The sequence below is a fragment of the Phoxinus phoxinus genome (assembly GCF_949152265.1).
Source record: "Phoxinus phoxinus genome assembly, chromosome: 16".
NCBI lineage: Eukaryota > Metazoa > Chordata > Actinopteri > Cypriniformes > Leuciscidae > Phoxinus > Phoxinus phoxinus.
In genome coordinates, this window is record NC_136891.1 from 20381266 (window position 1) to 20394231 (window position 12966).

At 38.4% G+C, this 12966-nt stretch overlaps 1 protein-coding gene across 1 annotated transcript in view; it reads right to left on the reverse strand.

Annotated features, from left to right (window-relative positions):
* Window positions 1–1211: 1211 nt before the first annotated feature.
* LOC307012449 (exostosin-1) overlaps window positions 1212–12966 on the reverse strand; it is a gene marked incomplete at its 5' end in the record, with an annotated part of 349853 nt that continues 338098 nt past the window's right edge. Inside the window, 2 exons of the mRNA XM_079639118.1 lie at window positions 1212–1850; window positions 5852–6023. Coding sequence (XP_079495244.1) covers window positions 1665–1850; window positions 5852–6023 — 358 coding nt within the window. The 3' untranslated portion in view covers window positions 1212–1664. The remainder of the gene's footprint in view (window positions 1851–5851; window positions 6024–12966) is intronic.

The following is a 12966-nucleotide window of genomic DNA, read 5'->3' on the forward strand; positions in this document are numbered from 1 at the left end:
AACTCTAGCTGTGTAGAGACGCTGTGGGAAAGCCTCTGTGTGATTCACTATCTCATCTCTTAAAGAATTAGAGACTTGCAAGCCTTGCCGGCATCTCCTTCGTGCCTAGAATTTGCACCTGGCATGGCGAAAGCCTTTTTTTCACCCTAGAACGGGTTATGTCCCTAAGGTTCCCACTAATATCGTGGGTCCTATCATACTGCGGGCCTTCTGTCCTCCCCCTTTTCAAACATCAGATCAGGAGAAACTTAATTTGCTGTGCCCAGTCAGGGCATTAGATGTCTACACCCACAGAGCTGCCCAGTGGCGAAAACCGGACCAGTTGTTTGTCTGTTTTGTTTCCCCCAGAAAGGGGTTCCCAGCATCTAAGCAGAGGATGAGCAAGTGGGTAGGGGGATTTCAGACGGAACCTATGACACAAATTTACAAGAACAAACATGAAAACATGCACAAAAATTTGTCTCTCAAATGTGAGGGAATTTAACTCGGTCTCTCGTGACATTTTGCAGACTCTGCTGTGTGCGTTCATGTGTTTTGAAGGAGGCATGGCTTTGGAGACACTCTGAAGGGAGGGTGGGATCTTGTGCTTAATTTAAAGCTAGCTTTCTATTGCTAGCCTATTCAAAAATGCCTAGCCTACCTTTAAAAGACCCTGCCCCCCAACCTTTAGTTTTGACTTTAAAGGCACATTTTCAACACTATTTGTATTGTGACAACGTTGGCAGTAGGCTATATGTAAATTAACAATGTTTATTAATGCCAGACACATTAAAATTACAAATGGCTGTGCCCATGCTTACCTGACAAATAAGGTGGATACATTGCAGACTGATGGGAGGGGCCATGCCCAGTGCATTATGGGTTCGGAAGTTTCCATACCTTTTTGGCAAAAGGGAAGAAAACAACATCTTTTCTTTGTTTTCTCTAGTCAGGCAGCACAGATTTTCTCCCCGCCTTTCTACTGTATAGGCAGCCAAGTTTTATTGAAAGCCCATTTTGCCAGCGGTGAAGTACCCGTTTTAGGGGTGGATGTCTTATTTAACACCCATCCCCCATTATTCACACCCTTCTCACAAATTATTTAAAAGCCCTGTGTTAGCTTTCCAACCCAACCTGTTTTTCTTCAGAATATTATTGATATTGGATAATCTGTTCTAAAGTAAAATTGTGGTATTAAAGGAAAAACAAACACACTAAAATGATACAAAATTGAATATTTAGGGTGCAAACCCACTTTGCATTCATAGATTTTATTTTTTTTACCTTCTTTTAAATAAAAAGATAATTTCTTAAAAAAAGAATTGAAATCAAAATACATATTGCAGGCATAGGCGACACTTTCAGCTATTTTTCATCCATCCACACGCCTGTTTCAACGTGTGCAGTGACCACAGCCCTCCCAAACAACAACACCGACAATGACAACAAATTCAAACGCGCAGACCAGTCTGATTCTGAGCAGCTGTTTACCACAAGACTTTCAGCCGCAGATAAAACCATTCAGTGTTGCATATTTTGTTATAATTTATTTTGTAGATGGAATATATTGTTTTTGTCTCTGGTCTGTAATGAGTCAAGGTGAATTGAACACTGCAGGTCTGTTTCGGGATGTCCGGTTGAGTTCACTGGAGTGTGTGGGAGGGGGAGGGGGATGAGATAGCACTTCACAACCTCTCGATGTCTCTGTATTTCTTGCGTAGGATGGAGACCTGATCTTTGAAGAGCACGGGATCCAGACGCAACTGAGAGTGTAAGAGAGGCATGAAGCCAAACCAACTTGTGAAAGAGTTCATGCAGGACTGACGCTGTGCAAAGTGGTCTGGGTCGGCCCATCGAGACGCCTTAGAGCCCTGAGAGAGAGAGGGAGAGAGAGAGGGAGAGGGAGAGAGAGAGAGAGAGAGAGGTCTGTGTATGGTTCACCAGGCAGATTATGAATGAGGGCAGGAACATGTTATTGGAATTGGGCAGCACTTTAAAAGACACTGACAAACAGAGCGAACACGGAGTGTTCATTTCACGACTCAGAGGATAGACGACAGTTATGGCCTTACATTCATGAGAAACACTTTGGAAGAATGTCTAGCCCCTTGTTAATACAATCCACTAATACAGAACTACATGCACCCAATCCTTTAAGAGGAACATCAAAATATTTGATATTGTTCATAACTTGTTCATAACATAATCTCAAAATCTTTAGACATCTTTGACATGACTGACTGACTGATATTTGACCATTTTGAGATTATAATCAGCAAATAGCCACGTAGCTTCTAGTTTAAGTTCGAGTGAATTTTGAGCAAATATTCAGTAAAACAATAAACTTTCTAAAACTTTGAAACGGAATATTTACAAACTCCAAATTACTCCTAACGTATTTAAACTACATTGCATTGTAAAATGCCGTATTGAAAAAAATGAGTTAACTATCCCATGCTACAAGCTAATAACAAAAAGTAGCTAACCTACAGTATTTAAGAGGGCAATAGCAATTTTTAAAAATCAGAGCAGTAAATCTTTGCCACAAACATAATTTATATCTCAATAAGGGTGATGACTCTGAAAGTAAGATAATGATAGCACTTGAGATAAATCATAACAATATGTGACAAAAAGCAGGGATGTAGTATTTTGTGGTAGGCCCCACTCCTTGTTAGAAAAGGTAGCTTGTTACTAAAAAACAAACAAACACATTGCTTTGAAAACAGGTAAACTAATGTCAAACTACTGAAAAAAAAATTGAAGATAAGTTTACATGACAACAATGTACTAAAAATGGAAAATTTTATCCTTTGTGTAATTTTGTGTGCATATGTTGTCAAAACGATCTTAGCATTACTTCTCAATACTGTATCAATAATCTCAATAATCATGTCAATAATATATAGTATAATTTTTATACTACTATTTAGCAACAATAGAAGATTTAGAGCAACTCAGCCGAAACCTACTGTTGCATTAGGATTTTTTTTGTTCCAAAAATGGACAAAGAACATACTAGAGATCCACCGATACTACTTTTTCCAGAAAAAACAGTAAACTTCTTGTCCATTGAAATAATGAAGGGAACCACTCCTTGTACATAAGTTTGAGATGCATTTAAGATTTAGTTTTAATCCAAATGAGGCAAAATGTGTGCTGAGCGATTAGCAATCAAGAGCATGCAACAGAAGTACACACACTCTCTCTCTCTTTTTACAGTCAGTTAAAGGTACAATATGTAAGAATTTTGTAATAAAATATCCAAAAATCACTTGGACAGTATGATATTTCTTGCAGTTGTGTATTTACAATATCCCAAATGTCTCCAAATATTTTTTATTTCAGAGAAATTTCCATTTTAAATAATGGCCCGTCCCAGAAAAAAATGTTGCCTGTCAATGACGCAATATCTGCGCTATCCTCGGTTTCCGCTCGTACTGCCATAGCCATTGCGTAACCATGGCGACAGACGTGGACAACTGCTTAGTGCGTAACATTTAGCGGCACACTGTTCTTATTTCGTTCAAACATTATGGACCATGGCAAGCAGACGTTGGGACCAAAAAGGAGAAATAAAATGAGGATCAATATCGGCGTGGCGTTTTCGAGATGCCGAGAGCTCCATGTCCGCGACTGGACTTGACAGAGCTTCAAAAGTAACGACTTGACAGAGACGCCACTCTTGCACATTTTATTACACAGGTGAGTAAATGTACATAAAACAAATCAATGTTATATAGCTCAACATGATGAAATGTTGGTAACACTTTACAATAAGGGTGCACTAATAAGCATTAATTCATGCTTAACTAATGCACAGATAATACTGAGTTAATATATTACTAATGATTATCTAAGCTATTCATTAATGATTGCCTCATTAGCAACTAATGAAGAGTCTGTCTGGTTAATATATTAGTTCATATATGAATTGTTATTAATTAAATATGTAATTGTGGATTAATTCCATAATCACTTATTTTATTAACTAATAGTGTTCATTAATTTGTTAATTACCACAATGAGCCTAATATGCATTAATACATTATTAATTACAACATTAGTTGTGTGTCAATTACTACAATTACTAGATGATAAGTTAATAATGATGTGCCTCAACAAGTAAAGTCACAACATAATGATTGTTAGCTAATAATTAATTAATCATTAATGACCATCACTAGAATTTATAAAAGCTGTTTATTAAACACTGGTTTACAAAAACATTGTAGTAATTGACACACTACTAATACTGTAATTAATAATGTATTAATGCATATTAGTTTATCTGTATTGGTTGAAATTTAAGGCTTTGGCTCATTGTGGTAATTAACAAATTAATGAACACTATTAGTTAATAAAATAAGGTATTATGGAATTAATCCACAATTACATATTTAATTAATAACAATTCATATATGAACTAATATATTAACCAGACAAACTCTTCATTAGTTGCTAATGAGGCAATCATTAATGAATAGCTTAGATAATCATTAGTAATACATTAATTCAGTATTATCTGTGCATTAGTTAAGCATGAATTAATGCTTATTAGTGCACCCTTATTGTAAAGTGTTACTGAAATGTTATATGAATATGAAAATTAATATGATCTGTATGTTATTCTAATGTTGATCTAGCTACTAGTGAGCTGCTAGTTTCATATAGCAAACAAACTAACACCATAGAATAAAATTATAACTTTCAACATACTCAGATGCTGTTTCGTGTGATAGTGTAATGTTAGAGTGACTGAATCAGTGCTGCGTTACCTCAAGTTTAATTTGTCAAATAAACTGACCTGTGTGAGTAGTATTCAGCACTTGCGGGTAGTTCGGTAGAAATAAATATCCTTTTTCCTTTATATCAGCGGGATTCGCTGTGTGATACCTGTCTATTATTAGCAACCGCGACCTCCTTCATACCACTGTAATGTTAAAAAAACATCAATGTTTTCACTCATCCATTAACATTATTAGAACCATCAGCTTGACAGCAAGTCCCATCATTCAGCTCGTCACTGCGTCATAAACCTACGCCTTTGACCCTAGCGGCGAAAAAAAAAAACATATTGTAGCTTTAACTTTAGTAAAATGTGCCGCGCTTTACCTTCTTTGGTATGGACATATCCAACCGACCTACAAACTTTCCAGCGATGTCTGTGAAAAAGGGATGTGTGCTCGTGCTAGAGTGTGGTTTTTATCAGCTTGCGCACAGCAGCATAGGATGTACATATTAATTTGTTTAACATTCTATTAATTCGATACATTTACTTATTAGAAATCCTTCTTTGATGCATCATTCTGCTATTTGTTTGCTCTGTTGTTGTTTCTTTGTCACAAGCACTGTACTGTACATGCTTGGTGGTATCGGTTTGTTGGTATCGGAAATTTTTATTATTGAGTTCATGAGTGCAGTATCGCGCCCGATTCCGATACTCGTATCGGTGCATCCCTACATATTATATCGGCTATTGTTTACCTTGCTCTGAAAACATATGTTGGCTAATCATTAATGCTAAAGAGTGCAGAGTTTTGAAAAAGACAGAGGTGATCTATAATTGAAAGAAAGAAAGAATGAATGAAGAAATGTATTAAAAGACAAGGAGAAGGAGAGGCAGGGGAAATGGGTAAGGTAGACAGACAGAGAGAAGGATAGTACAGCAACCTTGCTGTCAATCATTAATCTCACCTTACCATGAAGACATTCATCAAACGGACCAATACTGCTGGAATCAGATCCACACACACTCACAGCCCTGGAGCGCTCCATCCATCACACACTACACAGACGTTTCTGATCTCAATAGGGAATCGCCCTGGACACACACTCATCTATTTACAACCATACACACACAGACTCATACCTGCTGCATCATGGTCTCCTTGTACTGTTTTTTCTGCGTGACTTTGATTGGCGGGAGTTTGGATACTGCAGAGATGAGGAAATTCATGAGGATATCCTCACAGTTGGCCAACTGGTCCACCATTGACAGCAGAGACATCGGCAGGTAGTATGTGTACAGGTGATGGTAATACCTGTCCAAAATAAATAAATAAATAATATATTAATAAATATATTATTTAGCTGTGTGAAAAACGCCCTTAATTTGACATCACACGGTAAATATTATGTTCTGTTTGTGGACTCTTATGTGTGTTTCCTTTGGTTCCCATATCTCCTCCCTGTCTTTACTATGGTTACTCATTGGTTAACTGATTATGTTTACTTATGTCTTATTTGATTCCTCATTTAGCCTGTGAATTTAAGCCCTCTAGGGGGTATTCCAGAAGCAAGGTTATCTTACCATAGGACACACACACACACACACACCACACACACACACACACACACACACACACACACACACACACACACACACACACACACACACACACACACACACACACACACACACACACACACACACACACACACACACACACACACACACACACACACACACACACACACACAAGAATGGTGATAACCAAATAGTTTGGGTTCCCATTGACCTCCTTTGTATTTTTTTGTCCTTACAGTGGAAGTCAATGGAAACTGAAACTGTTTAGTTACAACATTCTTCAAAATACTTTATCTTCTTTTGTGTTCCACAGAAGAAATACTATTCCTTTAACAAGCTTATAATTATTTATCATAATTTCTTTTATGAGAAACATTAAACGAGTGCTTCATTAAGAGAAACCTGTGAGCAATAAAACGATCTTAGTCACTCATGATATCCTTCACAGACAGAGACAGGTGAGCCCACTCAGCCCACCTGCTGTGAGAACCTGAAAAAGACAGATGTTTTAATTTATGTGAGTGACCATCCTCTCTCTCTCTCTCTCTCTCTCTCTCTCTGTCTCTCTCTCTCTCTCTCTCTCTCTCTCTCTCTCTCTCTCTCTCTCTCTCTCTCTCTCTCTCTCTCTCTCTCTCTCTCTCTCTCTCTCTCTCTCTCTCTCTCTCTCTCTCTCTCTCTCTCTCTGTCCTTATTAAACCGACTCTCCTTTCCTGCCTGCAGATGTCTTGTCTGTCATTCCTCTTTCCTTCCTTCTCTTTTACTCTCTCTCTTTGAGGGAAAGCCATCAAAACGTTTCTCTCAGCCCTGCAGGTGGCTTATCTCTCTTCACACGTTTATTTATGTCTTTTTTCTCCTGTGCACTTTAAGCTCGGGTCACTTTGCAGGTGGTGTGTGTCAGCTCGCTGACCAGTAGAAAGCAGTTAATCTGTGTGTCGGGGTGTGTGATGTGTCAGTCTGAAGGTCTGTGTGTGTGTGTGGCTCTGTTGTGAGTGATGAGTTCGGGAGACCTTCGGCTAAAACAAACTGTGAACTCCATCTCACCTGTGCCATTTATCGTTAAAATATGGACCAGTGAAGCTGTCAGACTGAACATTTATTACCTGCTTTAATATCAGCCTGTCTCTGAGCGATCCTCTATTGCAGCAGGTCTCACATTCAGCTTTTACAAGCATCTGACACTGACCTCGTACCAGCCTCTTGTCCAAATTCAGTGAGAATCTGCAACAGTGATTCAAGATTCAACAAGCTGTGAATCCCTGCTATGATGTTGCTTGGGTATTGTGGTTACTACAGTGTTTCTTTGCGATTGCTAAGGTGCTCTTAGTGTTTTTATAGGGTTGATATGCTGTTTCTAGGGTGTTGTGGATGGTTATTACAGTGTTTCAATGCTGTTGCTAGGGTGTTGTGGTCACTATAGTGTTTCAATGCTGTTTCTAGGAGTTGTGGTCACTACAGTGTTTCTATGTGATTGCTAAGGTGCTTTAGTGTTTTATAGGGTTGTTATGCTGTTGCTAGGGTGTTGTGGATGGTTATTACAGTGTTTCAATGCTGTTGCTAGGTGTTGTGGTCACTACAGTGTTTCAATGCTGTTTCTAGGGAGTTGTGGTCACTACAGTGTTTCTATACGATTGCTAAGGTGCTCTAGTGTTTTTTTATAGTGTTGCTTGGTGTTTGTGGATGGTTATTACAGTGTGTCAATGCTGTTGCTAGGGTGTTGTGGTCACTATAGTGTTTCAATGCTGTTTCTAGGGAGTTGTGGTCACTACAGTGTTTCTATGCGATTGCTAAGGTGCTCTTAGGTTTTTTTATAGTGTTGCTATGGTGTTGTGGATGGTTATTACAGTGTGTCAATGCTGTTGCTAGGGTGTTATGGCTACTACAGTGTTTCTATGTGATTCCTAAGATGCCCAGAGTGTTTTTAGACTGTTTATATGTTGTTGCTAGGGTGTTGTGGTTACTACAGTGTTTCTATGCGATTGCTAAGGTGCTCTTAGTGTTTTTATAGGGTTGCTATGCTGTTGCTAGGGTGTTGTGGATGGTTACTACAGTGTTTCAATGCTGTTGCTGTTGCTATAGTGTGGTGAATGGTATCCAGAGTGTCTCTGTGTGGTTGCTAAGGTGCTCTGGATGTTTTTAGAGTGTTGCTTTTCTTTTGCTAACGTGTTGTAAGTGGTTACTACAGTGTTTGTGGATTTATGGTTGAATAAATACAATTTATTAAAGTAACTAGTTGATACATTTTCTTTATCAGCTGAACAATATATTTATTAAACACAATTTAACATGTAGGTAATTTACATATTATAGTCTAGTGGTTCTCAACCTTTTTAACTCAAACACAAATGTTCAGGGGTATGTTTTAATGGCATGTGTGATTGTTTAGACATTTTTTTCTTCTACATATAGCTGACTGAGGTGTGAGGTACCATGACACATGAAAAGGGTAGGATGAATATATAATAAGACACTTTTATATAATAAAACACTTTTCTTCACGCTCAAGTCCGTCCATGACCGGGGGATTGTTAAGCTCTAACAAACATAAAAAAACATGTATCATAACAGTACATTCCTTATATATTTCAAGTCTTCTGAAGTCATATGATACTGTAGCCTTTTGTGAGAACAGACTTAAATTTATGTCATTTTTCACTGAAAACCCTTCATCATACCCAGTGTTGGGCAGTAATAATATTACTTTCCCTGGTAACTAGTAGTGTAACTAATTACTAATAAAATTTAAGTAATATCACATTTACCATCCCAAAAAATGGCTAGTTTCTAGTTTTTTTTTTTGTCACAATCACTAATGATTTGAAATTAAAAATTCCAATCATACCTATAATTTATCATAATTATATTCTTTATTTTTTTAATTATATATATCTTTTTTTTTTATCTTTTTTTTTTATCAAAGCCATTATTTTAAATTTGTAGGGAGAAAGGATGACATCAAAAACATCAATGTCACATGTAAATTATATGGTACTAAAGGCCATTGCACACTGAGTCCGAAATTCGCATCCGAAATTTTCGCACGTTAAAAAATAAATACGACCTCACGTTATGTCAATCACGCTTGCACACTGCCTCCGAAACTTTCGTCCGTCATAAAAAAAATCGAAGCGGGTTCGATTTTCTGCGTTTTTCGCATCCGTAACAAGCAGTTTGAATGGTGTTTGAATGGTGCTTTGACAATTCAGAGCCACCGAATCACGAATACGAAAAAACGTATACGAAAATTTCGGACTCAGTGTGCAATGGCCTTAAGACTTCACTCAACTCAACTCAACCTCAAATCTCCTGAAACACCTTCTATTGAGAATGAGGAGTCACGTGCCAATTTGGGCGGAGTCTGAGACGGTCGGCCATGACGGTAGGAGACGCTATCGGTCATAGACATGTATAGAAAGGCTAGATGGCTCAAGGCGGAGTCAGCTGTGTTAGGTCAGGAGACTGCGCTGCTGCTCCCTGCTGCTGTGGACGGAAGGTGAGTGACATACGCCAACTAAAATGCTCGTAACTTGCTGAATTCTTGACGGATTTACAAACGGTTTGGTTTATTACAAACCTTATTAACGTGGCTATGATTCGTGCTGATGCCGATTTTTAAATTGTAGCTTAATAAACTCCGTGGCTATAATTTTTCACAAGTATGCAGTTAAATAGCCGCATCCCTGACGTTTATGACACTCCAAGCCGTTTGAAAATCGGTTGAAAATTGAGCAAAATAGTTATTTCAGCACTACATGCACAATAGACTTTAATGTTATAACTGGACGAGCGGTCCTGTCCTAAGATGGCCGCCGTGTGACGTCGTCGGGTCCCATTGGCTCTCAGCGCCGGTAAGCCATCTAGCCTTTCTATACATGTCTATGCTATCAGAAATTCACAGAGGCGCGAATAAACATTCATGATTTACTCACCCTAGCATTTTATATTTCGGCGGGACAGAGACGGATCTACAATTACAATAAAGAAAATTAATAAAAGTAAAGCAATGCAAAGAGATAAGTTGAAAGAAAAGGGACCTTACAGGAAGCTTACTCCGAGCGCAAAACAGCCGTATTTGGATAAGCTCTCAGGCATCCAAAATATCGACCCATACGAGCTCCCTGCAGCGGAATGGCACAGAGACCTGGACCATTTACCTCCATGTACATATATGGACATCGTGAATTATCTTGTTTTTGGTGTAAGTTACTACACAATGCAGGAGTTTAAAAGCCACAAGTCTTTGTAAAGTTACGAGGCTTTCTGCTGTGGCTGGGTGCAGGACTTGGCCATCTACAAGCCTTCAGCTGGTGAAAACAGCGTTGCTACGTTAGGTTTCTTCACATGAGTTTTAGTGTGTTGTAATTACATTGCATTTAGCAGACACTTCTTGACCAAACTGACTAATTAACTGTTTTCGTATATATTTATACAAAATAAATTATATATATATGTTTTCTATGTGAATATATATAGTAAAATGTAATTTATTTCTATGATTTTTTTCTCATAAACACTACGGTTTAAATGTTTGGGGTCGGTAAGATTTGAAGTCTGTTCTGCTAACCAAGGCTGCATTAGCTGTAAAAACAGTAATATTGTGAAATATTATTTAAATTTTAAATGTTCTATTTTAATTTATTTTAAAACAAATGATTCCTGTGATCAAAGCTGAATTGTAACGCAGCAGTGACTTCCAGGCATGGTTAACCAGTGCGGACTTGCGAGAACCTACTCTACTACCGAGTTTAACGACACCGGAATCCTGCCAACAGAGGGTGAGATCGAGGGGAGGGGCTCTGTACCATGACGACAACTCCTCACTCTCAATATCCAGTGAAACAAATTTAAAAAACCCCCGCCAAAAGATGTGGCCAAGGATGATGGCTGTAGCCCTAAAAAGGCTAAACAACAAAAATTGGATTTGTATCTTGCTGGACAGCAGTCTACAACAAGTGAAAAATAACTAATGAAGCTTGTGACTGGGTATGTGGTTGATGAAATGTTGCCTATCTCCACGGTTTACTCTCCATCTTTTAGGAAGATCCAAGGCTAAAATTTTTTTTTATGAAACACAACACCCCCACTCCATCCAGCGCACCAGTGGAAAGACTGTTAAGCTTAGGAAGACTGGTTCTGACACCAAGAAGAAGCAGAAAGTGCGATAAAAGGTTTGAAAAGCTTCTCCAGATGAGATATAATCGCGCTTCAGGTGTGAGCAGTAAAAAACTAGTGGTGAGCAATAGGCTTAAAAAAATTAGTTTAAAATTAAACATGCATGCAAATAGTATATCACTTATTGTTATTGAATTGAACTTAATTGTTGCTGTGTGCCTACTGTTTTATTTGTCTTCTGTAAAATATTTAGGTCTGATTTAAATTAAACATTCAAAGACCACATTCCATTGTTGTAAACCTATTTCATCATCAGATTAAATGTTCTGGTGCTTGTTGGCCTCTTTTTCTTTCTGCCAACATGTTTAGTTGGTTCTACCTGTTTGAGCCCTGTTGTAGATTTTAGTATGCTGCTGCTTTATTAAATAACATAAGTTGTTTTAAAAATAGTGGCTTGTAATCAGTTTGAGCCAATTGTAATCTTTGTTTATCTGTAACTTTCATGGATTCACAGACTGCAAAACCGATGCAATTAACAATTTTTGTGGGCTGTAACAGAAAAGTAAAGTAACTAGTAGTGTAACTAATTACTGTTGGCTGGGATAATAAGTAATAATATTCCTTTTAAAAGGAGTAATTAGTAATGAGTAATTTTTTTTTTTTTTGAGTAACGAGCCCAGCACTGATCATACCTCTCAAATGGTATTTGCACTTTCGCATATTCAACAGTCTATTACAATACACACATTAATAGTGTTTAAAGTAGACCTGGCTCTATGTATCCTTCACCAATAGATGCATATGGAAAAGTTACTGTTCCCTTTTGAATGGGAACTCGAGCTGCATCCCCTAGAGGGCGCTATGGGGAATGCCTCTAGCGTGACCGGTGTCTGAAGCATGAGTCTAAACATGACAATGAACTTGACACTGGCAGGCTGCAGCCTACGATGTAACTACTGGTGCGACTGGAGTATAAAAGGGCACCAGTGACATACGTCGTCCCCTTTCTTGTCTTCTGTTTGAACGTGTGTCTAACTGGAAGACTATGGCAAGCATTAGTCCTAAATCCTTTAGAAAGAGTGTGTGCCTCCGTGTCAGCGTTCTGACACCTGATGACAAATATGTGCGTTATTTGCATGGGCGTGGAGCATGCGTGCTCAGTCCTTGATGGGTCTGTTTGCGTGCATTGTAAGCACTTTTCTATGAAGAAACTTCACTCTCGTCTGTCCCAATTCTCAAGGGAATAGCAGGACCTGCTGAGGCGAGTAGGAGACTGAGGTTTTGGAGCTTCTGGATGAGTTTGAGAAAGGTATGAATATGTCTCATTCATCTGCGGCTTATAAGAGCAAGCTTCCAGATTGTGATGTGTTGTCTCTCACGTTATCTGATTCGGCAGCGAGCGTGTGTTTCTGGCTTCGAGCAAAGACGCTGATGAGATCGAAGATGTTTCTGAGCGCTCTAAGCCCGCCCGCCTTATGACAAGTAATATGACAAGTTAGAAGTTATGTCCTGTGCCACGGCAAGATTAGATCTGCCGTGGAAACGCGAGAAGCGCACATTTGCTCATA